The sequence below is a fragment of the Parambassis ranga genome, chromosome 16, assembly GCF_900634625.1.
Source record: "Parambassis ranga chromosome 16, fParRan2.1, whole genome shotgun sequence".
In the NCBI taxonomy this organism is placed as follows: domain Eukaryota; kingdom Metazoa; phylum Chordata; class Actinopteri; family Ambassidae; genus Parambassis; species Parambassis ranga.
This window is the reverse complement of record NC_041036.1, coordinates 4,945,301-4,971,295: the sequence shown is the minus strand read 5'-3', so window position 1 is coordinate 4,971,295 and position 25,995 is coordinate 4,945,301. Positions and strand designations below refer to the sequence as shown.

Here is a 25,995-nt window from a genome sequence, read left to right as displayed (position 1 = left end):
TTACGCCACTGGTTTGATGACAAATCAGTGTAGTAAAACCAAACACAGTAGCCTAAAGAAAAAATACAAATACAGTATTATTTTGGAACAAGCAAAAATATATAATATAATATAATATAATATAATATAATATAATATAATATAATATAATATAATATAATATAATATAATATAATATGTGTCGTATTGTGGTCAATTACCCAAAGGCCGTTTGTAAATCGGAGATTAGATTAGATAGATTTTTTAGCTGTAAATTAATAAAATGTAGAGATTTACATTTAATGGACTTTCAAATCGCTCCGTTCTCTTTAAACTGCAGCGTCACTGGGTTATAATCCTGCCAGAGTCCATGCACAAATCCTTATTTAGAAATTTTCTGAACGCAAAGTGGTAATTGTCACATTTCCGACAGACCGTGAAGGCAGCACAGCCTCGCTGGTTCTCTCACTTCCTACGAGCAGCTCACTGGTGCAGCCATTTTGATTTGGGACCGCATCGCCGGAGAGAGAAACTGTCTGAAAAAAGGTGGGAGTTATGTTATTCATGGCACAGTGCTGATGAAAATTCATATTCACACGTCCCCATATCTACACACTCTAAATGTAAAGCCACATTTGTTCAGGCGTTGAGATAAGTCTGCTGCAATCTGCTAGCTTCAGAGCTAGCTTCGCTAACGTTAGCTAGCGTTGCTTTTTAATGCATGACGCGCGGTAGCCTTATATTTAAGGTATTAACCTTGATATTAAGGTGTTACCTTTTTCAGTATCGTGCATCGTTAATAACATAGGGCCATACAGCGCCTATATGCAGCATTAACATCGTCTCCAGTTAGCTGGGGTCGCGAACTTACAGCTACCCGTTCAGCTCAGCACTTTCATCACAGCTGAAGATCGCTATTTTCAGACCATTAGTCAAGTGTAATGTTATAGCTCTTAGATTGCATCACCGTATGTCATACTAGTTAAAGACACGCCGAAACGTATATTAAATGTAGTTGGTGTGAATGTTTCAGGTGAATCTCGAGGGGAGTGATGTGGGACCAGGGGGGACAACCATGGCCGCAATGGCCTCTAAGCCAGCAGCAGTGGATGCAGTCCTTCCAGCACCAGCAAGACCCAGGTCAGTAAATGATGCATATGCACCATGAAATACTTGTTTTTCATGGAAAAAAACATGTGCATATGTAGCTGTATCTTCCCAGTGCATGTAGTTGGATGGTTTTCTGATCTCTGGCTCTCATCTGGATTTGGTCAGGTCAAGTAGACTGGGCTGCCTTGGCGCAAGCATGGATAGCCCAGAAGGAGTCCACAGGAGCAGAACAGCCCAATATCCAGCCCAATATCCCGCCGAATATCCAGCCGAATATCCAGCCCAATGGCCAGGACATCCCAGGCCTTGAGCCTGTCGGGCAGGCCAACCATGGCACCTTCCAGGGTGACCCGGCTTTTGGCAGAATGTGGCAGCCAGGTAAACAAAAACACAGTGGAACCACAGCAAGCTTTTAATTGCTATTATTCGTTCTCTTTTTCTGTTACCCTTTGTCTCATACAACAACAAAGTCTCAGAAGAGCAGTTCTTCAAATATAAAAAGTGGAAATTCTCTACTTTTTGTTTATAGTTCACATATTGTTTTTTGATTAGCAGAATGGGGAATGCATGGCCAGCCCCCTCCTCCACCACCCCCCGACCAGGCCTGGATCCCCCCAGGGTCAGGACCCATGGATGTTGTGAACCCCAGCGAGGACAGCAACAGCCAGGACAGCGTGGAGTTCAACTCTGAAGCCCACCACGGGGTTTACCCCCAGAACAGCCATGGGTATGGGGCACAGCCCGACAGCTACGCCATGGCCCCCATGGCCATGAACCAGTTTGATTATCAGGTATGCAGATGCTACAGTAGAATGTGTTGAAGCGTTTCGGTTTTAGTGTGACAACCAAGTAACACAACAAGGAGCAGTCCATAGACACTGTCGGGTCCCGGCTTCTAGGCTTATCAGTCATTGCTTTCTTGATGCTGTGCAGAGGAAAGTGCTGGCTTATTGAGGATCCGGCATGGTGTGGTGTGGCTGATTGTCTTTTTTAAACCAAAGATACATTCTAGCTCAGTCAGGAGTCACGGATGAATGTCAGCTAACATGTTTTGGGGAAAGGCTGCAGGAACCCTCACACTCATTGATTACCAGAAACTAAGGACCTTCCATACGCTGGGCTAGTTTTTTTAATTTTTATTTTATGGTGTTTCTCCACAGCATGGTGCCGCCTCATCCTTCACCCCCACACCCGGGGGGTTCCACTCCCCGTACTGGCAGGGTCCTCCCCAGAACAGACGAGATACCAGACCGCCTGGGTTCAGAGACCGGCCAAGATCCCCTGTCCCGCTCCCTGTCAAACAAGAAGCCCCAGCTCCACTAGGTGAGCCAACTTATCTGCAAATATTAGATACTGCTGGATGATTTATACAGGCAGCTACTACATGTATAACTTAAATTTAAAGGTCTTATCAGGAAAAAAACAACAACATTGTAGGTATTGTAAACGGGTGTTGAGAAAGAGTGGATGCACCCTCTCTTGACAACATGTGGATAACTCATTTTGATCTTGATTTGCCACTTCAGATGCTGTTAAGAGGCGCACTCTACCTGCATGGATCCGTGAGGGTCTCGAAAAGATGGACAGGGAGAAGCAAAAGAAGCTGGAGCGAGAGCGAATGGAGAAGGAGCGTGCAGAGATGGCAAAAGACGACGGCAAAGCGCATGAGGCAGACGAGGGAGGTGATGGGCCTCGGGTGCCCCGCAAGAGCAAGTTTGTAAGTAACCCATCTGTAACCTGCACTACTGAAGAGTTTCCTTTGGAAAACAGGTTGCACTGTGTGTGAGGGTGTTAAAAACATCTACAGTGTTGAAACCGTTTTCTCAGAAAGGAAGAAGTGATTGCTCACACAGATGTACCCTTTTCTGTCTTGTTGACATGGTCTCTGTATCTGCTGTCATCAGGACAGCGATGATGAGGGGAATGATGATAATGAAGAAAAGCCTTCCATAAAGAAGGAATTTTCTGCCCGGAGCCCATCACCTCCTGCGGAGGACAGTGAACCTGAGATGACCGAGGAAGAAAAGGAGTTCCAGCTGGTCGGTACACCCATTCATATTATGTTAGAGTTTCTGTTCGTTGGTGGGAATCGTTGAAAACACTGTAATGTTTGTCTTTATTTTAGATGGTGATCACAAAAACGCTTCTGACAGAAATCCTGCTGGAGGTCACTAATGAAGAGATTCTATCTGTGGCCAGAGAGACTCATAGGAAAGCCACTCGAGGTCTGGTCTTGCTTTGTTTAGTTTATGTATCATCTATACTCAGTTTCAGTCATTATATTGAAATTCAGAGAGAATCTGTTATGTGCACAAAAACCTCTCTAAATCTCTGAGCTGTGCCCTGTAAAGAAGGGTATACATGTGCAGCAAACATGGGAATATATTTAAAAAGAATGTTCAACCAGTCTCTGCTAATGCATCAGAAGAAGAGAGCAGAGCAGTATTTCAGAATTTGGAAATCTGATCATCATGGTATTGGAGGTCCTGCTCAGCGACTGTATGATTGAATCAAGTCTCAGCACTGACTCTGACCAGCATTCATCTATAGACTTCCTCCATTCAAGTGACTGTGCATTAGTACAGATTGGTTCTTTCCGTCCTGTCCGACTGTTTGACTTGGATTGTGTGACAGAAGTTTGTGTGTTAACTCTCTCTCTTTTCTCCATTTTCTTTATTTTTGTTTTGTTTTTTTTTTTGTTTATGTTTTTTTCTCTTGTTACCAATGGCAGCTCTTGTGAATAGTGCTTTATCTGTGACCGCCTTCACTAGCGACTCTTGCCTTGAGAAATGGCAGTATGTGTTTTAACATGTTGTTCCTGTTGTTGATGTGAATCAAAGCTCCTGCAAAACAGCTGGCACAGTCAAGTGCACTGGCTTCTCTGACTGGTCTCAGTGAGTATCCCTTTTTCTGTCACTGTGGGGGGGAGGTGAGGGGAAACATTATTTTTTGATACATAGTTGGAAGTTAGTAGGACCGGGGGGGGGGGGGAACGGAAGACATGACACCAAACTTCATTAGGTAATTTTAAGGATAATTTAGGTCGGAAGACGTCTCATTTGCCATTTGCACCTTGATAAGAAGCATGTTCTACATGTGTTTAAGAGCTGTATCTGTATTATTTGAGTGTAAAACACAAAGTTATACAGGTCTGATCAAGTGCCTTTCGTGGGAACTTTGGGTTGGGATGGAGTGGTTTCAAAAGTGGAACCTGATTGTAAGAATGGATCTTGCTCCTTTCCAACTCTCAACAACCTGGGGGCTCTGTTGTGGCAGGCGGGCTTGGTGACTATGGTTCAGATGAGAGTGAGGATGAGGATGGCCGCAGCGTGGGAGGATCTGAATCCTCTGACACAGACGAGGAAGAGTTACGCCACCGCATCCGGGAGAAGCAGGACGCATTCCGACGCAAAGAGCGCGAGATGCTGCAGCTGCAGGAGAAACAAGCACAAGAGGTTCTGCTTGCACGCGGTAAGAAATGATTTAAAACTCTGGTGTTAGTGAAAGTTTTGTGGTGTGTTCCTGTTCATCACCAGATATTTCCTGGTTTGTTTTTAACCCAAGTCTTTGTCCCTTTTTACAGAAGAGATGGCAAAGGATAGATTGAGCAGAGAAAGGGGGGAATATGATGAGAGTCAGTTAGAAAACCCACACAAACAAGAAGCAAAGGAAAGGGAAGCAGAGCCCTTGGTGGACAGGCGTAGGTCCCGTAGTGAGAGGGAGGGCAGTGAAGGCAAACACTCAGGCAGAGGGAAGGAGCGCTCAGGGAGAGGTGGCAGCGACTCCCCAGCCAATGGTCACAGCAGCAGCTCACGCTCCACCTCCAGCCACAGCAGCAGTCGATCTTCCTCCTCATCCTCTTCTTCCTCAGCATCTTCTCGTAGTTCGTCTCGATCGTCCTCCCCACGCAGGAAGAGGAAACGTAGCCGCTCTTCATCCCACAAGGCCCGTCGGCGCAGCCGCAGTCGTAGTCACAGCTCACACAGGCATCGCAGTGAGAAGGGCAGGGACAGAAGGAGGAGCAGCGCAGATCGGTCAGGTCGCCACAAGAAGGACCGTAGTGATTCCAGGGAGCGCAGGAGTCGCAGGAGTAGATCCAGGTCCAGAGAGAGAGGCAGGGGCAGAGGCAGAGATAGCCGCAGTCGCAGCAGAGACAGAGAGAGGGAAAAGGACAGAGATAAGGAGAGGAAAAGGAGCCGGGAGCGCAGGGACAGCAGTCACAGCCGTAGCAGTAAACACAAGCAAAAGGCCTCAAGTAAAGACAGAGAGAGAAGAAGGGAAAGGAGTCGGAGCCATGAGAAAGACAAGAAAAAGAAGGATAAGGACAAAGATAGGGAGAAGGAGATGGATAAAAAGAAAGAAAAGACAAAGACCAAAGAGAAGGAAAAGGGAGGCTCACTAGTTACAGAGGAGAACGGCAAATCAAAGAAGAGGAAAGAGAGCGACTCATGCACGGACTCCCAGAGTGACAAACGCTCTCGACAGGACAGCAAAAGTAGCAAGAAGGGCTCTGCGAAGGCTAGCAAGAGGCGCTCAGACTCTGACACAAGTAGGTCCCCCACCCCTGAAGTTAGCAAGGAAAAGAAATCTAAGAAATCCAAACGTAGTCGCTCAAGATCGACGGAAAAATCTCACAAGTCTGGTAAGAAGGCAAGCCGCAAACACAAGTCTAAGTCGCGATCAAGGTAGTATTCGTTTTTTTCCTCTTTTTTATCTACTCATTGTATGTCTCACTGTGATTTCTCTGGAGTCCTGTTAATTTATATATTTTCAGTAACTATGAAAACCAATGGTGACTAAGATGTACTACTGTCATATGCAGACTCAGGGTTTTTAATCTTTCATCCATCAAATGCAAATTTCAAACCAGTTTGAGCATGTTTTCTCCCCCTTTCCTGTTGCCTCAGTAGTATTAGCACCTAAAATGTGAAACTGCTTCCTGCCTTAAATAGAGTTAGAGAATACACCAAACATTTGTGGCTTTGCACTTTGCTCTGCAAGGGGGATGTGCTTCTCTAGAGTCTGCATAGTTGTAATAGAAACTGTACACACTTTGATGGGGAAAAGGGCATTTTTGCATGCCTCTGTATTACAGCTTGCACTGTAAAACATGTGCCTCGTGCAGTATTAACGTTGCGTCCACGCCTGTCTTTCAGGTCAACGTCCCCGTCCCGTCGTAGCAGACGCTGAGGAGCACAGTTAACATCCTGATCTGTGCACTTTGCCATTTTAAATTCCATGAGTTGAACAGGCTTGTCTCATTATAGAGGCAGATGTGTAGGTGAAACTCCTCAATCCCTCTCCTTCCATGCGTTTTCTTTCATTGTAAATATGTTATTTTTAAAGTGTGACTGAAGAACAAGAGATTTTTTTGAATGGTAGGAATTTTCCTTGGTATCAATAAGACACTACTAAGCTGAAGTTGTATCATTTTAAAAACATAACAGGATTAACATTTTTCCCAATATTATTGTAAGATGTCCAATAAAACTGTTTGTTCCTTGTCTTGTGTCACCGCTGTCTTTATTTCAGAGTTGTTGGCACGATAAATAGCTACTGGGACGGTTTTACAATCGGTGTCACAAAAGGCCACTTTAGGACAAATATCCAAGAAAAACAAAATCAGAACTCAGACCATGAGAATTCATCTGCAGCTAAATGAGTACTTGAAGCTTCTGTGGTTTTTGTGCAGTCTGTTAGATTTGGACCCAGAGCAGCCTCAACTTCGTGGCCACCTGGCTCATATGCTGTTGCTCCACCCCGTGCTGCCACAACAGCAGCGACCCTCTGAGGCATGGACTCCACCAGACCTCTGAATGTCTCCTGAGGGATCTGGTACCAGAATGTCAGCAGCACATCCATCAAGTCCTCTAACTTCCGCGGCGGTTCCTTCATGGATCGAATGTACTCCTCCAGTCCGTCCCACAGTTTCTCCACCAGACTGAGATCTGGTGAGTTTGGGGGCCAGGGCAGCACCGTCAGCTCTTTGTCGTGTTCCTCAAACCACTCCAAGACGGTGTGCGCGGAGTGGAAGGGGGCGTTGTCCCGCTGAAAGGAGCCGCTGCCGTCAGGGAATACTGTTGCCATGAAGGGGTGTACCTGGTCTGTTAGGATGTTGAGATAGGTGGTGGGTGTCAAAGTGAAATCCACGTGGATGCAGGGTCCCAGAGTTTCCCAGCAGAACATCGCCCAGAGGATCAGACTCTCTTCGTCCCCCTGCGCATCTTTGTTGCGTCCCGCTGCCGTCTGCTCTCCAAGTGCACGCCGCACATGCACCTGTCCGTCCACACGCTGTAAGACGAAACACGACTCCTCAGACCAGACCACCTTCTTCCACTGCTCCACCGTCCAGCCTTCACGCTCCAGCGCCCACTGCAGACGCTTCTTGCGGTGCACAGGTGTCAGCAGCATGGGCGCCCTGGACGGTCTGCGTCGACGCAGGCCCATGCGCAGCAGGGCGCGATGCACAGTGTGCTCGGACACACTCCGACCATCTCCGCCGTTAAAGTTTTCCGCCACTCGCGCCACAGTAGCCTTACTGTCGGTTTCCACCAGCTGGGTTAGCCTACGTTGGCCTCCCTCATCGATTAGCCTTGGACGACCAACACCCTGACGCCGGTTCGTGGTCTCCCCCTCCGTGGACCACTGTCGGTAGATGCTCACCACAGCTGACCGGGAGCACCCCGCAAGCTTTGCAGTTTCGGAGATGGTCCGGCCCTGCCGCCGGGCCATGACGATTCTAACCTTAACGGACTCACTCAGGTCCTTGCTCCTGCCCATCTCTCTTCGGGCTTCTTCGTGCCGCCGTGGGAATGAGTCCTGAGAAACTCGGAAATGCGTTGGCATGATACTTCCGGTTCCCTCCTCCATGGGGTTTTGGTTAGATGCCCAAACTCAGGTGTGTGCTTCACACCCAGAGCTGATTTAGAATAAAACGGAAATCTTGAGGCTCAGCTGCAGTGAAAAGCTTTGTCAGCATCACGGTATGCAAAGCTTCATGGCTGGTTTTAGAAGATGATGATTACTTTTACTTAAATAACAAATTTCTTTCCTATGAGACTCAGTGATTTTAACCCTTAAAGCCGAGCTGTATAACCTGGGACAGTTTGTCATAGTAACAGATGTTCATTGGTCGGCAGGTCAGGACACAGAGCTCCACTTCCAGCTGTGCAGAGGCTGCTCTGTTTCTGTTATTGTGTATGGAATGATCTTATGGAAATCATCTCTGTAGCTTCCTCACGGCTGGTTGGTCTCATCCATACTGTTGCAGCACACACATCCTTGTAACTTCATGTCTGCGGTTATAGCAGATGAATTACTTTGTTGGTTGCAGTCTGTCCTGCTTGTAGGCCCTTGTTTGGATATCTGAGGCTGCTGTCTAATCTCAGCAAAAGAGGCTTTAATGATAAGATTTGCTCATGTGGTTATGAATGAAGGGGTGAGAATTTATTGTGATTGGTCTTACTTTCCTCGATTTGAATATATGCTGAAAGTGTTGATTCAGCCAAAATAGATTACTGCCCATAAAGTGTGCTCCTGAGGTTAGCTCTGTCTCCACATGACTTGAATTCATTCTTGGTCATCACATATAAGATGCAATTTTGAGCGATTTTGAGTTTTATTGACCCTTTTAAAGTTGGGTATGGATGGGCTAGTTGGATGATAATCTGTTATCACAGACAAGAATGAAATCAAGTACTTTTGAGGCAGAAATAAGGTCCTGGGCTCACTGTGGGGGGTCACAATCACTTTGAAAATGCAGTTGTTTTGAATTTTACTCAGTAATGACAGAGGGAATTCATGAAGAAAGCATAAATTCTATGAATATATATCATTTTAATTCTTTGGTCGACAATATTTAAGGATGGAAACGTTTATTCGCACTAGAATTAAAGATTAAAAGCAGCTTTCAGGCTTTTTAAATCCTCCAGGTGGCAGCAGTGCAGCCGTGATATTGATGTCCATACTTTTTGAGCGCCGAAGAAGAAGAAAATCCCACGAAGAAGAGGAAGAAGTCTGTCTCGGTCGTGCTGTCTAATATAACGTTGTGACGGACTTTTCACCGTATAACAGCTGACAGGTGTTCTGACATGTACTCCAACAAGTTTGGTCGCCTCATCTTAGGGCTCTACAGCCGAAAACCGACCGCTGTCCGCGGCCTGATGCAGGGAGAGGCGGGTCGTGGCGGGTTTAGCTGGACTGCGGTGTGTAAACAGCGGACGCTGAGGCTGCAGAGGAGCGTGTGTTTGGAGCACCGTGCCATGCTCCGTCAAACCGGAGGGTAGTAAGATGCTAACATAATCTTAGATAGGAGGAATAAAAGCGTCTGTGACGGCATGTCGCCGAAATCACAGGCGAAAACCTCAAAAGGTCTAAACAAGGCCTTTTAGAGGGTCATTGAGAGTCTGGCAAAGTTCAGCCTGAGCTTTATCTACAATACAGCAAGTCTGCTTGATGTAAAATGTCATTTCATTATATATGTATTTTAATCGTATAATATGTTCCATTAGTCACAAGGTCAGGGCTGCAGGCAGGCCATTGCTGCCTTAAATGTAATATATTATTTAAAATATACTGTATTTAAAGAGGTCTCTAAGCACAGTCATCGTGCTGTCATCTGAATGACTTGCTGTATTATTTCAATCAAATAATGTAAGAAATAGTAAAATTTCCACAAACTGCATCCTCCAAAGAACACACACATGACAAACAAAATGACAATATCTTGATGAAAGTAGGATTTATTGCATGACTTGATGACAAAAGCTTTGCATAGGTATGCTTTAATAACTGACAATATTTAAAAAGTATAGTTGTTGGTCATATTTTAGTTGATTTTGTTTAAAAAACAATTACCTCATTGAAAAAAAAGCCCAATCAGTATGTTGTAACTGTAAGAAAAATCTGAAATGGGAAATGTGTTGAATAACGGCAATTATTCATGGCTGACCTGACATTTTAACATCTGTTTCTCTGTGTTCAGTGCTCGGTCTGCCTCCCACTCCACAGTGGACCCCGATGAGGTGAGGAGGTTCCAGTCATTGGCTAGCAAGTGGTGGGATGAACAGGGAGAATTTGCAGCTCTCCATGCCATGAATGACCTGAGGGTGCCTTTTGTACGGTGTGTGTTTCTACAGAATATGTATTTCAGTAGTTGCTGTATTTGTCGGGCCTGAGTCACTGTCAGCAGACGTGATTGATTAGCAGAGGCAAATGTTGTCAACACATCACCCGCAGGAGATCAGGCCTCAAAGTATCTGAGCGCAGAAAACATTCCTTTATACGGAGGAGGCATTGAAATGAGGGAAATTGAAAATGACAGGGTTCCTACAAATATCAGTGCTTTTTCAGCCAATAGCATTCCAGCTGCCCCGGCGCTACATATGTGCATGTTTTGGGGGGGGGCTGGCTGGCCGGCCCTATTTTGATTGATAAGATCTGCTGTTGGGGCCCTCCGCTGTAATCATGACGGCACCCATCTAGCCGAGAGACCGCCGCTGCTCCCCCTGCCCCCCCTGCCCCCCCTCTCTGCTGCTCTTGTTGATGGTGGTGGTGATGACGATGATGTGCGTATATGGTGACAGTATGACAGATCTAGTGCCAGTGTACGTCTGAGTGTGGCTGATTCACCCGATAAGGCTCTGCCCCCAGGGCGGCCTAAATGAGATGCAACAGCGCCACTGCCCCTGCTGCATGTTTTAGACTCTGGTCCTTTATTTCCCTCATTGTTCCCGAGGTGCAGTGAGGTCTGTTTAAATGCAGACCAAGTTCAGTATTATTAGAATTTTTCTGATTTGTGTTGATGCCTGACTGAGTACACACATGCACCATGTTCATGAAGACTGTAAGAATATTAGATTTATTATATTTTTTTAAGTTATAATGTACCTTATTTTAAAAAAAAGTCATAATATTGCCCTCAAAATGTCATATTAAAACAGCATCAATTTAAATAAAGTAATATTATATACATACAATAATCTATTCAGAGCAAAAGGCTCATTACCAGTAACTACTTTTAGGATTAACTTTGTCAGAATGACCCAATTGCAGTACATCAATGCACTTATTATACACAGCTACTTACCAAATATATTGATTCTTCACACAAAAATAATGATTTGATGTGAAATTTGCTAAAGTCCTTTAACAGACTGAATGTAGTCCTTTCTGGTAATTAGAACCGTGTTCATGGCAACAGTCAGTTTTATAGTTTAATGGTCTGTTCCTCACAAATAACAGACTGATTTGAGTGACCAGTCGACATAGCCATGTAATGAATGTACTTAAACTAAATGTATTAATAGGTGTTTTGGAATTTGTGCCTTATTTTTATCATTATTTTTCATTAATAACAGTGGTTTATGATGTGAAAGCTCTGGTGATAGCTCGACATTACCAATCTACAGCATTTGCGTCGTTCTGTGTTGTGGTGCCGTGAGGAGGTAGTTAGGTGGATGCATGAGTGCTCTTGCAGGCAGCAGATCTTTAACAAGGATGTTGCAAACCCAGATCTGCATGTTTGCTGCCCGGGGCAGACAGCTGTCAGACAGTGTGTGAGGGAAGTAAGGAAGGAAGGAAGGAAGGAGGAAGGACCAGAGGATGATTTGTGGTTGTTAGCTGGCAGACTCTGTTGCTTAGGGCAACACAGGAGGGAGGTGGGGTGGGGGCGACCCTGTGACAGCAGAGGGTGTAAGAAAACAGTGCACAGATTCCTGTCTGTCATTTTGAGTGTTAAGAGACATTTCAGTTTGACATTTTGCTTCTTTTTTTTCTGCACAGAGACAATCTGCTGAATGTGCATAGAGCACGTCATCCCGGGAAACCACTTGCAGGACTGAGAGTCTTGGATGTGGGCTGTGGAGGAGGCCTGCTTACTGAGGTAAAAATATGTGCATGTGTGTACAAGACTATTTCGTGCGTCCAGTCCCAATTAATTCAATTGTTGCCTTTCATGTCAGATTACGTTTTTTTTCTGTCCTGGTAAAAATGTGTAAACCAGTGTGTTCTAGTGCCATCTTCTGCCTGAAAAAACCTTTCAACGTCAGGTAGTGGCTCTCTTTTGACTTGACTGGTCACAGTGTGGTGGATCTGTTTGTTAGTGTTGATAGCTGGGCAGCCAGGACATAGCTTTGATTTAAAGTGAGGACATACCAGCCATGCTGTGTGATCTGAGAAGACAAAATCAGGTCCTGCATTTATGTGACACTGTCACACAGGTTGTCGTAGTGAGACGCAGACACGCACAATAAAAAAAGAAATGTCTGTTAAGATTGTGGACATTGCTGCATGTGTGTGTCCTTCCGTCAGAAGGGATCAGCTGTGGGAGGACAAATATCAGCCTCTGGACTAAATGCAGCTCTCCAGGCAGGCTGGTATGTTTAGCTTTAGTCCAGCAGAGGGCAGTGCAATCCAAGTCTACCCACTGTTTACTGCATAACACCAGGTCTAATATAGCTCTGTGTTCAGTTTTTCCATTCACTGTCAGCTGTGTAACAGAATGTAGAATGGACAGATCACCCCTGTTGACATATTAACATCCACATATTCATATGTATTTACCATTTGATTTTTTTGCTTGCTGTACTGTTTTCATATGTATATAACACATTGCTTTTTTTAGCTTGTGTGAAAATGTTATATACTGTCTTCTGTCTCCTCTCTTTCTCCTTGTCAGCCTCTGGGTCGTCTGGGAGCTGATGTGCTGGGTATAGATCCGGTAGAGGACAGCATTGGAACTGCCCAGCTGCACTCATCATATGACCCCGACCTTTGTGACCGGGTGTCCTACAGGGCCTGCACCCTGGAGGAGCTCTCGTCAGAAGGAGAGGGTGAAACAGGCCAGTTTGACGCCGTTGTAGCTTCTGAGGTTGTGGAACATCTGGCTGACTTGGAAACGTTCGCCTTCTGCTGCAACCATGTGCTGAAGGTGCGTCTCATTATGCTGAGCTCCAGCTGTTTGCTCCGGATCAGATTTTACTGCATGTGTGTTTGCATGTTCATTTGAACACCTCTTACTGCGCATATGGTGCCTTTGTGTTATCTTCTGTGGTGCGGTGTGGGGATAGGTTAGCATGTGTATTTGTGTGGTTTGCACTGAAAAGCTGCAGTGAAGGCTGGGCATCAGTACTGTGGCCAGAGGATCTTAATCTCATAGGTCAGTGGGCCAAAGAAAAAGAGGGACAACAGCCTGATCTTCACTTAATACATTTGGCTGAGGCACAGCTGGACTTTCTCTCTCTCTCTCTCTCTCTCTGAAGTAGAAACCTTAAATGTGTGTTGCCTCAGAGCATGCAGGCATGGATGCTTTCATGTGACTTCTTGCATTGTTTACAGGACCGCACTCTCGCTTTTACTTTCTGTCTTGTCCACTCTCCTCCCTCCCCTCCTGCTCTGTTAATCTTGACCTAGTTAAACCTGGAGGTTTGGCACACTCACTTCCTTGTCTGATGGATCTAAAAGCTCTAAATCCATGCTATAAATACCATTGAGATTTGGGCAGCAGTGCACCTCCCTTGTGTACAGTGAATAAGGAATGCTCTCATGTCACTGAAGGTGTTTTTATATTCCCATGAAATAAATCTGTGTGTTTTCTACCATGCAGCCAGGTGGCTCCCTCTTCATCACTACTCTAAATAAAACCAATCTGTCATATGTGCTGGGCATCATCGTGGCCGAGCAGCTGCTACGCATTGTTCCCAGTGGGACACATGACTGGGAGAAGTTCATCAGTCCAGTAGACCTAGAGCGCCTCCTAGAGTCCAGTAAGTCCCTCTGATTTTTTTCCCTCTGTAAATTATAGGCAGCCCAGGTTTATGTGTTCTCCTATTGTTTGCACACTTTTATTAAATCTGTATCACAGCTGAAGGAAGATCTGCATCAATAAGTTTACATAACGAATGCATAGTATTGGAAGGTCCACATATATGAAGGCGGTTGCTGGCTCTTAATCTGGGTTATGTTCTTTTAATTTGGAATTTAGAACATGGATGCACATAAAGCAAAATAAACTTGGCTAATAAGTACAGCAAAAATAATACTAAATAATAACTGAGGTGATTTTTCTTCATTTGTTTTTAATTTAAAGCAAAAATAAATTAAAAATATAAAGGAAATTTTACAATGAATTCACTAATAAAACAGATAGTACCTGTAACATACTGCAGTGTTGTCATTTGAGCTGTATTTAATTCAGCTTCTGTGGCTGATGACAAATGATTCTAGAAAGGTACTTGAAACAATAAGAGTTTGTGTTTTGTGCTTTGTTGCTTCTGTCTCAGATGGCTTCTCAGTGCAGTCTGTCCAAGGGATGCTGTACAACCCCGTATCAGGAGCCTGGAGCTGGACTAACAGCACAGCCATCAACTACGCCCTCCACGCAGTCAAACCCAGAGACAGAGCCGAGGAAGGAAACCCCCACCCAGAGGACTCGCAGGCTGCCGCCGCACACAGCTGAGCCTCTCCACATGGGAATACAAGTCAGAAAATACAAAAATAAAAATTCAGATGTGGCTGATGTCCCATTGGCCGGCGGATACAGCATAAGAGACTGAGTTAAAAGAGACAAACAGCCTGCAGATAGAGTTACGGTGGCAGATCTGCACCATCCTGTTGGTGTTAAATAAATGTTGTTTAAAATAAAAATGGAAAAATATCATATATCTGATTTCCTGTTTTCCATTTTTAGAAGTTAAAGCCTGTGTAAGTTGTGTCCACACAGAGGAGGGGGCAGTCACTTCCTGTGAGATTATAATGGGTCTCATGTGGAAGAATTATATAATGCAAATCTCTGCCCGTGGCAGAGAATAAGTCACGCTGATGTGTTGTCCTGAAGAGACCAACGACATGGCTGTGAAGTGTTTGTCTTCTTCTGCAGCATTAAATGAAGGGGCCTCTGTTGACAGGAAGCGTTCATCACAACCTGCTGTGAATAATTAATTTTTATATAAATCTGAACATGGTTAATCTGACCTCTCACATTTTTTTTCCAGCAGCTTCCTACAACATCAACAACCACTAGTGCTCTAATGCGCGCTCCCTAAATCCGCGGGACTGCGCACCTAATTTGCAGTAGCCATGGCAGCGGTGAGGACCGTGGTGCACATCACCGTGCGAGAGATTAAATGCACATTAGTTCACTGACTTGGCCTTAAACACAGCCTCTCTGCGTGACCCGGGCACGGAGTCAGCTGGTGGCAGGCAGCTTCTCTGACGGACACTAAGCTACAAGATCTTCTTTTCTCAAAGTTGGCTGTATCCATCCAGCTCTCGGCATGCTCGACAAACAGATTCCCAACTCACCAGCTGGACTTATCTGTCAGGATGAACGTCTTCATACACTTCCGAAGTTGTCCCAGAGTGAGTAGCCTCTGATTAACTTAATAATTTGTTTCTAGTGTTTTTATTTACTGACCCAACTTTTCTGCGTAATTGCGCATGACTTTCTAATCGAGCCCTGGGATTTTACAAGGATAACAGCCTATAATTAGCTGTAGTTGTTGGTCACAAACAGTTTAATATGTGTATCAGTAATTTGTCGTCGTGCTGTTGGCCAATAGGCCGGGTGCTCGTCAGAGGGAGCCACTGGTTTCACGGGGAAGCAGGGGGCTCGTCAGGGCGGGGTGACTCCTCACTGAAGCGAGACAATAGAGCAGATCCGTCAAGACGCCACAGTGTGAGACCTCAGCACCGGAAGTTGTTTAACTTTACCTAAAAAATAAAACGTTTGATTTAACAGCTTCAATATGCTAAAGATAGAAAAAAAAGTCTTGTGATAAACCCATCCTTATTTATACCTATTGGCAGGTCAAGAAGCAGCCTCTTAGTGAAGGATTTCACGTTTTTACAAGATTGTTAAAATATTGTTTTTGCGGAAAGCATGTGTTTACCAGAGTGATTCTAATCTGTACAATAATAATTTAACAACTTTACAGTCTAAAATTAGAATTTTGTAACATGTTATTTATTTTCTTTTTGCAGAAAAACAACACTTAGCGATACAAATATGTTGTTTTGGTATTTTTCTGTGATGTTGAATAAGGTTTAACACACAGGAAGTACCGTTTGCAAGCAGAATTACCATGATAATTCAGAATATGTATACTTTTATATATCATGACAATTAAACCGTAAAATGTACAGGATGTTTTTTATTATTATTATTATTTGCATTAGTATAAGATGAAGACGCAGGTGACTTTATTCTGAAAAGGGAAAGCGGAAGTGGCGGTGTCGTGTTCTGGCTGGCTTGACAGGTTCTCAGGAACCTGCGAAGGAAAGCGAGCTGGTCGCTGAGCATCATCCCTGGGAGGGGGAGACGAAATGTTTACTCCTGCTGGATTTCTGGAGGAGTATTAGCCACCCCACCGCCGTCATGCCGTAGATAACCCGCCGGGCGTTTCAATGAAGCCTCACGGGGACTGTAGCAGGGAGGAAGAGGGGTGGCTGTAACCGAGGGGAGGGAGGATGTACTGGGCTGCTGGCTTCGCCTCTTCCCGGCCGTGTGTGGTTGAACTGGGGCGGAACCACAGCCTGCCTCTCGGGCTGTGCGGCTCCGAGCAGCAGCAGTCTTTGTATGGATATATCATCGCCTTTCCTTTGCAGGACTACGGAGGCATCATGTCTGCTCTGGGCTCGGACTCCTGGTGGAAGAAGACCCTGTACATCACCGGGGGGGCCCTGCTGGCTGCTGCAGCCTACCTACTGCATGAGCTGCTCGCCATCAGGTAAGGGTGATTTTTATTTAACCTCCACAGTGAGTGACAGCTGGAATGGCTGTGTGTCCACAGGATGTCATTTCCCTGCAGATCTCGCGGTGGTTGCTGAGGTTTCAGTCCCAGTTTTTACCCCCCTCCTTCCAAGGACATGACACACACAAACACACACACACACACACACACACACACACACACACACAGGGAAAAAAATAAATAAGGGAGTCACGTTCCTGCTCGTGTGCCAGCTCCGGCGGCACCTGAGCGTGTCTAAATGAAGCGCTCCTCTGGCGCTGCGGACTCACTCCAACCTTTAATGAACTCTGCTGTGAAAAAATACTACAAAAAGCACGAATTCATGCGCGCACGCCTTCTAATTAAAGCGGATGAATGAGATGCGACCAGGGCCTGGGCTGAGAAGTGATTAACACAAGGGCCATTGTCAGAGCAGAGAATGCGTTGCTGGCAACAAGGGGATTACGTTTGGGGCCATGCAGGGAGTATAAGTACATCCTGTTACAGTGGCCTGGTAGTTTCAGCTTTCACTCCCTCCCTCCCTCCCCCCCTCACCCCACGGTAAGCTGTGTATAACCTTGCATTTCGTGCAGAAACGCTGCTGCTGAATCACGTGCTGGACCCGCAGGCTGCCGGCATCATCTGCTCCTGCCATGTGATGTGTAGCTGGCACTGACAGCAGCTTCTGTCTGCCGCTCAGCCTTTATTCTCGTGCTGTGTGTTCTTTCAGCAGCACGTTCAAACGCACAGAAACAAGGATGCAGATCCGGCACAATGGCAACATGATACATGCTCAGCAGCTTGCACAGCTCGGGTTCGGTTTCAGCACCACAACACAGTGGACAGCGACACAGCAGCGTTTATATACTGGCAGCCATGTTTGTTTTAATTCTAGTCTCACTGAATAACGCTTCAAACCTATAAACCTTTGTTGCTATGGCAACAATCATGACATATTCACTGCAAATTTTAAAATGGTAACACAGCTACATTTATTATATTTTGTATGTTTTTATATATATTACATTGTTGTTGTGGTGTGTGCATGAACCTTCACATTTGTTAGTTCACAATTCATGATTTAAAAAAGTGTCTGAATGTCAGTGATTCCTTTGAATTATTCACACACAAAGACACATTTTATCTCATGTAGCAATGGGAATATTTGGGTTGATGCTTATTTAACTCCCCAGTGAGGTCAAACTACCTGATACAACTCGTATCAGTCAAAATTAAAGAGGCATGAAATGATTCGTGTCAATCAATGTGAGGTATTACTTTTGAGCTGTTAATGAAGCCTGTGTTGTCTATAGGACAAAATAATTGAGTTAGATGAGCAAAACAAAATGCGTTTGTGATCCAAGGTCTCAGCATAAACAATACTGATCAATTTCTTCATTTAGATGTTTAATTCTAATAGTAAGGTTTAGAGAGATGTGAATATTTGCTTTGTTGTAGCCACAACACTCCACAGAGGGCCACATGGTGGGTCTTTTTTTAATGAATCTGATAGAAAATAGTCAGTATGTTGTGTCAGAAAGTGACTAAATAGGACCTATACGTTTCTCTTTGCCATTAACACCACTTGTGTATTATTCATATAATAATATTAATAATGTTCAGGCTTTGTAGCAGACTTCTGTTCAAAAAAAGATCATTGGCCAGCGGTAACAGAGATGCTGCACGGTTGCCTAGAAAAAAGTCTGGTGAGATCAATAGATCAAACTTCTACTCCTCCTTAACACAGCAGAAAATAAATACCTCAAGGGATGAAAAAGGGAGTGTAGAACTATAGAATATAGAATAATACTAGTAATAATATAGGAGACAGACAGATCCTTTCATAGTGAATGCTGCTTTATCTTTGCAGGCAGCAGCCATACAGTGAGATGTGAAACATCCACCTTCCTGAGTGGCGTTATGATTCATAAAGTCAATAACTTCACTTCTATTGATATCACTCAGCAGCATCAACAGTATCCTCCACACATAGTTCAAACATTCAGACAGCTCAGCTCCCTATATCAGAAAAGAGGCTCAACCTTTTAATAATAAAAAACATAAACCAGAGCCAACCCGGTTCAACCAGGACAACAAAATGTAGGTCTGCACAGGCTAATTATTTGAGGGTTAATGAGCTAAATGAGTCACTGCAAATAAAAAAGGTGCATGTTTGTGGGTTGCTGTTGAGCTGAGGGACTTACTGTGGTGTCACCGTTCTATAATAAGCTACAGGTGTGACCTGTTCCTCCCAGGAAGGTTTTTTAGTGCCTGTTTTTTTTGTTCCAATGCTGAGTTATGTTTGGTCTTTACCTCACAGAACCGACTGACCTAGAAAACAAGCGGTGATGCTGCTCTATCTCGATTTTCAGTAACTCGGCCATCAACAGTAGAAACGTTCCCTGAGAAGAATATTAATTGTAGTGAATTTTAGCATGACATCACAGCACTGTTTATTCACTCATGACTTGTTGTTCTCCATCTGTGTGTAGGAAGGAGCAGGAGTTGGACTCCAAAGACGCCATCATCCTCCATCAGTTCTCCAGGCCAAAGAATGGCGTACCCAGCCTCTCACCCTTCTGCCTCAAGATAGAGACATACTTGCGCATGGTGGATCTGCCCTACCAGGTAAAAGCAAAGAGGAGGAGGGGTGCATTAGAGGTCATGTTCAGAGATGTGCAGAGAGTTGTGCATATTTGAAAATTTCTTTGTCTGTCTCATCTTAACACAATATGGTGGACTCTGTGGAGGAGGTGCTGCTCCGTGTGCAGAGCTCATTCTAAATCACTGATGCACACAGATTTATAGCTTCTGCTGTGCTTTTCCTTGACCTGTAGGTTTAACAATGAAAGGCCAAACTCATGTGTACATGATGAGCAAACTGCATCTTTTCTGTGCCCCTTAGATATATATATATAAAAACACACACTAAACACTTGTGTTTAGACTGGCTTTCTCTTTGTTTTCACAAAAATCCCTCACCTTCTTGCTTTCCCTTGCAGAACTACTTTGATGGGAAGCTGTCGCCGCAGGGGAAGATGCCTTGGCTGGAGTACAACCATGAACAAGTGTCAGGGTCAGAGTTCATCATTGACTTCCTTGAGGACAAACTGGGGGTCAACCTCAACAAGAACCTCACCCCGCAGGAGAGAGCCGTGTCCCGAGCTGTCACCAAAATGGTGGAGGAACACCTCTACTGGTATGTTAACTCGTGCACAGTGTTGCACAACTGTCCTTGTCTGTGGTTTCCTCGGGCTTAATGGAAATAGCTAAAGACATGTTTTTTTTCTATGATTTTAAGGCACTTTGAGAGGCTGCATGATACTTGATTAAATATGTGGGATTCATATTTAAATTCCACCCACTGATCCTATTCAAAATCAATACCATCCTTTTGATTCTAACCGCATAAAAAAGATATGCTGTCTTCATGTTTCATATAATCATTTATTCTATAAGAAGCCTATCAGCTCAGGCTGACACTATCCTCACCATCACCGCCAGCCTTCACAGTGGTGAGTCACTCCTGTACCTCTGGGCGAGACACATGCTGCTGCTGCTGCTGCTGCTGCTAGGAAATCATTTCCCCCACTCCTCCCACACCCAGAGAGGCAGCAAGGGTTTTCCATTACCTAAAAGCTCTAACCATCTTACACTATTCATCCCCCCTCTCTCTCACACACACACACACACACTGATCTGACCCCTGTTTGATCCTGTGTGTCCTCTATTTAATAATGTCTTTGAACTAAACTCCTTGATCTTCATCCTCACATAAAAACCCAAAGAGTGTGTTAGAGAGTAAAAGAGGATGTGTAGCCTCCTTTGTTAGTGTGTTCTGTTTGTGTTTTTGTAAACAGGGGATTCCATAAGACTTAGAGGTCGTTCATGTAACCCACATTCCCTGCTTGCTCTGTGTCTCCTTGTGTTACCTCCCTGCTTCTCCCTCCGCCCTGCGCCACGCTCAGACCTGCATTTAGACGTATTGATTGAATTATTTATGTCAGGGAAGGGCAGTGTGGCAGCTTGTTGCTCTTTGTGTGGAGGGACACAGGCGAGCATGAGATACGGTTATCTTACACACACCCTGCTAGATTGATGTTGCTGTAAAAAAGAAAAAGAAAAGATAAAGCACCAACTAGCATTTGTGTTTTATGACGCTCTCTGACATTATCCGTCTGAGGACTGTGGTCAATTGTTTGTTTATAGAGAAACAACAAAAATGTTTTATGTGAACATAATATCAGCATAATAGGTGACTGAGAATAATGGAATGGAATAGGTGTTTCCTCTGATAATATAACAGGAAGTAGTGGACAGTCACTACTCCCAGATGTATTATAGGCCAGAGACTTTAATTCAATTTCCATTGAGCGACCAGTCATACACTCAGGTTTCTTTACTGCCCTTTTACAGATCATGGGTTGGTCCCTAACTGCAGATATATATGACATCAGGCTCACAGAGGGAGAAGCTCAGCCTGGTGTGAGAAAGTGACAAAGCAGCTTAATCTTGTTAGTGTTTACATGCATTGGGAGCTTGGCTAAAAAAGCATCAACAGAGAAGAGACAGAAGGAAAATGTGAGAAATATAAAGAACAGGTGCTCTTCTATTTCCATTTATCAAGTCATTTATTATGAAATGTTTCCCCCCTAACGTATATGGTCACAGAGATGCAGATAAGCTGAGTAAAAGAGGCTTTGGTTGGGCTTGTTTGTCTGTAAACACACAGGACATGTCTTCTGTGAGGCAAATCTCTCCTTTAGCATAGCTCATGGAGCTACACAGGCTTACCCCAAGAAAAAAAATGAATGAATGTGCTGTTGTTTTTTAAATGTCTCGGATCTATAATGGGATTCCTGTCCTGCAGTCACCTCTGCTCCTGTGACCAGTTTCTGCTTGAGAAGCAGAGGCGGACTCCCATCATTCACCAGCAGTGAAAGCTGGCAGTTTGTGGGGCTGAACATATGATGCTGTTTTGTGGACAGCAGAGCAGGTGATGGATGGACAGTAGGATGGAAGTGGTACTGCACATTTATTGATTGGGATGAGGTCAGCTGCCCACAGACGTAAAGCATAGTTGGTAATTGGATGCTGAGGCTAAACCTAATCTTAGCCTTATTGTTGACATGACCATGCATCAGTTACTACATCTGAGAGGACAGAATTTGTTTTTTGAATTGGAACAGCTGACAGGCAGATTGTCTCTTGACAGACTGCCAGTTGTACTTTTTTTGGCCTTTGCCACAGTATCCTTCTCCTCTTCTCTCTTCTTCTTCTGAAAAAAAAGGATAATGTTCTAATGTCTTGTGCTCCTGCAGGACAATAGCCTACTGCCAGTGGGTGGACAACCTGGAGGAAACTCAGAAGCTCCTCTCGATGACCGGGCCTCTGAGCGACACCTTGAAGTGGCTGCTGGGACACCTGAACGGCAGCATGGTGCGAAGGGAGATGTACGGACACGGAATCGGACGCTTCTCCAAGGAGGAGGTCTACTCGCTGATGGAGAAGGACATGAGGACGCTCGCCACCCTGCTGGGTAGGTGGAGGAGGACTCTGTTTAGGAGCATGAGTGAGAGGAGGAGAAGCCAGTTTGGTGACATAAGATCACTGCAGGCTAATGTGGTTTTAGCATTTATGACTAATGCACCCTGCCAAGTTATGCAACTGCTTTATACTCAGACCAAATATGCATTTGTATATTGACATCATGGCAGCATAAAATCATCGATACCGTCTTGTTGGTATGGATAGACATAAATGAAAACTGCGAGGTTCAGATGGGAACAAACAATCATATGGAGGAAAAAAAGCATTGATCATTTTGTTGTAAAATGGAAAGTCATACTCAGAGTGAAAACATCAGTACTCTCTGCCACTGGATCGCTTCTCCTCTTAATGTCTCCTACATGCAAACAGTGAAAGTGTGCATCTAAATCTGTTGTTGTTGCTGCCAGGAGTGCTGCTGCTCCTGCCTCAAAGTGCCCTCTGAAGGGAAGGGAAGCAGAGCACATTCTTAATCATATTTGGCCTCACTGTGATGCCCTCTGGTTACTATGGTTACTAACAGTGGTTAGAAATTACATTAAAATAAACACATTTTTAAATCTAAAATGATTGTGGCGTAGTTCCAAAAAGTGTTTTCATAATTTAATAAAAGCATTTTGCACAAATAATCCATACAATATAACCATTAGTTAGAGTCTCACTTATTCAGCTTTAAAGTTACATATATATATAACTTGTGTAAAGCATCATTAATATGTTTATTGTCACACTGCTGTGGAAGCTGTGAACTTTTCTTTGTAATATATTCTGACACTTCTGTTTACTGTCTGTCCTTCAGGGGATAAAAAGTACTTCATGGGCTCTAAGATATCCACATTAGATGCTACAGTGTTCGGGCATTTAGCTCAGGCCATGTGGACTCTACCTGGAACACGACCCGAGCAGCTCATCAAAGGTCAGTGGATTCAGCCACCACAGTTTACACCTGTTTTCATCCTGCACTTGCAGTGTGTCAGCATGACAGTTGAGTACAGCTATCCCTGTTGATTTGTTTAAGCCATATGTTTCTGTACTAACCACTAGAGGGCAGCGATGTTTTACTGCATTGCAGTGTTGCTAACAGAGGCTTTGATGCCTGCCTTAACGTCTTTGGAAGTCTCTTATCTTTTTTCAGAGAACATTATCAGAGCTTGTAATGTCGTAAATGAAAATTTTGTGGTTTAAACATAATGTGTGATCAAAGTTCTGGTAGAAAGAGGACAAGACGGCAGTGGTGATCACTGTAATGCCTCCTGCTGGTTTTATCTCTCTCTGTGAAAGCTCCTACATGCCTGTTTTCTCCCCAGGAGAGCTAATCAACCTGGCCATGTTCTGCGAGCGGATGCGGAGGCGGTTCTGGCCCGAGTGGTTTGTGGAGGTGGAGGATCTTTATTATGACGGAGACAGCGAGAGCAGCCGTGATGGCTCCCCTACAGGCCTGCTGGACTTTGGCCTCTTCTCCAGGACTGACACTCTGGATGACAGCGACGGAAGCAGCCACTCAGCCGGACACTCACACTCCCCAGACTCAGATCACTCGCTCTTTGACTCGGATGTGGGCACAGGGTCTGACAATGACATTCAGCTTAAAGAGGAGTTAATGCCAGACTTGGAGGTTTGACCTGTGATTGGCTGGGACAGTCGGCGCCACAGGCTGCTGTGGGGTTTTTACATTATAAATTTGGCTGGAACGACCCTGTTTAAGGAGGCAGCTTACACAGCTGAAGAAACTATTCCAGCTTCTCCACCTGCAAAACCCAGTGTGTTACATCTTCCAAATGGACAGACTGGGTGTTTATATGCAGAGGATACAAACTGAACCTCATAATAATACACATACTACAGTACAGTTTGCCCCCTCCTGTAACGTCAGAGCTGTCCCTGCAGCAGCTCCCCTTTGCCTTATTTGTGTCATCCTAAGAAACCGGTGTGAAAGTACAAAGGAAGCGTCTAATTTCTCGGAAAGTGACAGTGGAAGTGTTGCAGACAAGACAGGTGGCACTTGAAATGATGCAACTAATCACCAACCTGCCATTTGTCAAAACGCACAATCCCATTCAAACATGTGGAGGCTGATCATGTGGCTAAAAAGGAACAGCTGCTGTGTCTCCGCTGTTAACCATCTGCGTACTGAAAACTAAACACAGATGACACGGAGTGCCACTCTATGCCCTCCATCGATCCTCCTGTCATTTCCTACATGTGTAAGAATCTGAATCATAACATGATGGCGTAATGTCCACAACCACAGATCCACTTGTTGAGCCTGTTGCGTTGAAATCAGGATGGAAAATGTGCAGATTTGTGCCTGTTTCATTTACCGGTCATCATACTTATTATTATTTCACACTAATCATCTGCTTGCACTTGGTTATTACTGGGCTTGTAGTTTTGGGTAATTAATTTCATCATCTGTTTTTTGAGGAGCTGTAGTTCTCGTATTTGACCACTAGATGGAGGCAGCAGCCCGCCTGATGCCTTCAAGGTCATTCCAGCCTGAGGACCTGCGGTTCATTCAATGAAATTCTAAACTTCAACACTGTGGTTTCCATTCTTAGGTGACCTGTCAGTGTGTAGGTGTGATGTTTGAGTGCATGCATGCTTGCATACTTCAACTGAGCGCAGCCTCAAAATATTGAGAAAACATGGCTGAAAGCAACTCTGCAACAGTTTTTGTTGTGAAATAATTTCAGTGCCAGTTGATGTCATGTGTCAAATCTATATATATTTTTTGTTAATCTTATCGTTTTCTTATTGCTCTCAAAGAGAGATGTTGTTTTGCACTAGTGGAAATTTATTTTCACCTTATTTCAGTGGGAGGAGTCTGCTGCGAAGGCACAGAATGGGAAACACAGGACGCTAATGACGACTATGCTGTGAGGGGGGGACTGTGCGTGAATGTGAATGTTACTGAGTGTGAATGTCATCAATGAAGCAGTTGATGAAAAGTCTTCGCAGGCTGAGGCAGAATACCAAATCAAACAAAACGGAATATTCTAAGATAGAGAATCTTGAGTAAAAAAACTAAAACATGGACCAAACTGTCTAAGGGACGTGTTTTTTTTTTGCAATGCTTTTGTCTGTTACATTAAGGTTGGTGGAAGTAAAGAAAAGAAGAAAAAAAATCATAGAGAGTAGATTAAGTTAAAGGGTCAGTTCACCCAAACTACAAAATACATTTTCTCATTTTTATCCAGGAGCGTCATGCAGATAGTTTTTTATTTCTGCAGATTTCCTGCTTTATCATTTGATAAATGCAGTCTCATGTTGCCTAATTTGCATGTTAGTGGACCTTTGGAAAAAGATTTACAGATTACGTGCTACATTCTTTTTACATTTTAATTTTGGAAATGTATGACTGCAGTCTTACTTTAAAGCTGCTCTCATCGATACCTTATTTTAGCATTGGATCAAATGTATGTGTGTTAGTGAAATGTGGTGCTTGAACTGCAGAATTAATCCCAAACTTTATGTTTTTGCATCTTCAAATTAACTTCTGGCTTTAAGGTTGCACATCCTTATGCTCTCTCTCTGCTCTCGTTAGTGTCAAATCTTGAAGCAGCAGGCAGCATTTAAAGCTTCTGTACTCTAACTGCAGCAGGTGGCGTGAAACACACCTCCAAATCAATAT

At 44.3% G+C, this 25,995-nt stretch overlaps 3 protein-coding genes across 6 annotated transcripts; all 3 read left to right on the top strand.

Annotated features, from left to right (window-relative positions):
* Nucleotides 1-396: 396 nt before the first annotated feature.
* Nucleotides 397-6,593, top strand: pnisr (PNN-interacting serine/arginine-rich protein). 4 transcript variants are annotated; one of them, XM_028425344.1, is made up of 12 exons: nt 397-525; nt 1,013-1,119; nt 1,255-1,467; nt 1,645-1,880; nt 2,250-2,412; nt 2,616-2,806; nt 2,994-3,128; nt 3,215-3,314; nt 3,930-3,983; nt 4,366-4,560; nt 4,673-5,774; nt 6,246-6,593. In XM_028425344.1, exons 2-12 carry the CDS (start codon nt 1,032-1,034, stop codon nt 6,277-6,279), a joined length of 2,511 nt encoding a protein of 836 aa, XP_028281145.1. In that variant the 5' UTR covers nt 397-525; nt 1,013-1,031; the 3' UTR covers nt 6,280-6,593. The 4 variants fall into 4 exon arrangements, with proteins under 4 accessions (XP_028281145.1, XP_028281146.1, XP_028281147.1 ...); XM_028425345.1 differs by having other exon boundaries at nt 1,642-1,880; nt 4,676-5,774; XM_028425346.1 differs by having other exon boundaries at nt 1,642-1,880; nt 4,673-5,731.
* A 2,483-nt stretch (nt 6,594-9,076) lies between these two features.
* Nucleotides 9,077-14,750, top strand: coq3 (coenzyme Q3 methyltransferase). The gene is made up of 6 exons (XM_028425808.1): nt 9,077-9,370; nt 10,073-10,210; nt 11,872-11,971; nt 12,767-13,018; nt 13,694-13,853; nt 14,370-14,750. Exons 1-6 carry the CDS (start codon nt 9,180-9,182, stop codon nt 14,543-14,545), a joined length of 1,017 nt encoding a protein of 338 aa, XP_028281609.1. The 5' UTR covers nt 9,077-9,179; the 3' UTR covers nt 14,546-14,750.
* A 1,634-nt stretch (nt 14,751-16,384) lies between these two features.
* Nucleotides 16,385-25,558, top strand: faxcb (failed axon connections homolog, metaxin like GST domain containing b). The gene is made up of 6 exons (XM_028425965.1): nt 16,385-16,814; nt 19,310-19,445; nt 19,820-20,016; nt 22,139-22,356; nt 23,164-23,280; nt 23,672-25,558. The coding sequence occupies exons 1-6, from the start codon at nt 16,555-16,557 to the stop codon at nt 23,983-23,985; spliced, it is 1,242 nt and encodes a 413-aa protein (XP_028281766.1). The 5' UTR covers nt 16,385-16,554; the 3' UTR covers nt 23,986-25,558.
* The last annotated feature ends 437 nt before the right edge of the window (nt 25,559-25,995 follow it).

Bases quoted from the DNA above. Each gene is read 5' to 3' on its own strand.
- pnisr (XM_028425343.1), top strand. From the start codon at position 1,032: ATGTGGGACCAGGGGGGACAACCATGGCCGCAATGGCCTCTAAGCCAG. The intron at 1,468-1,641 runs GTAAACAAAAAC...TTTTTTGATTAG, and splicing joins TGGCAGAATGTGGCAGCCAG to CAGAATGGGGAATGCATGGC. The intron at 1,881-2,249 runs GTATGCAGATGC...GTTTCTCCACAG, and splicing joins TGAACCAGTTTGATTATCAG to CATGGTGCCGCCTCATCCTT.
- coq3 (XM_028425808.1), top strand. From the start codon at position 9,180: ATGTACTCCAACAAGTTTGGTCGCCTCATCTTAGGGCTCTACAGCCGA. The intron at 9,371-10,072 runs GTAGTAAGATGC...CTCTGTGTTCAG, and splicing joins ATGCTCCGTCAAACCGGAGG to TGCTCGGTCTGCCTCCCACT. The intron at 11,972-12,766 runs GTAAAAATATGT...TCTCCTTGTCAG, and splicing joins GAGGAGGCCTGCTTACTGAG to CCTCTGGGTCGTCTGGGAGC.
- faxcb (XM_028425965.1), top strand. From the start codon at position 16,555: ATGTACTGGGCTGCTGGCTTCGCCTCTTCCCGGCCGTGTGTGGTTGAA. The intron at 16,815-19,309 runs GTAAGGGTGATT...ATCTGTGTGTAG, and splicing joins CATGAGCTGCTCGCCATCAG to GAAGGAGCAGGAGTTGGACT. The intron at 20,017-22,138 runs GTATGTTAACTC...GTGCTCCTGCAG, and splicing joins GTGGAGGAACACCTCTACTG to GACAATAGCCTACTGCCAGT.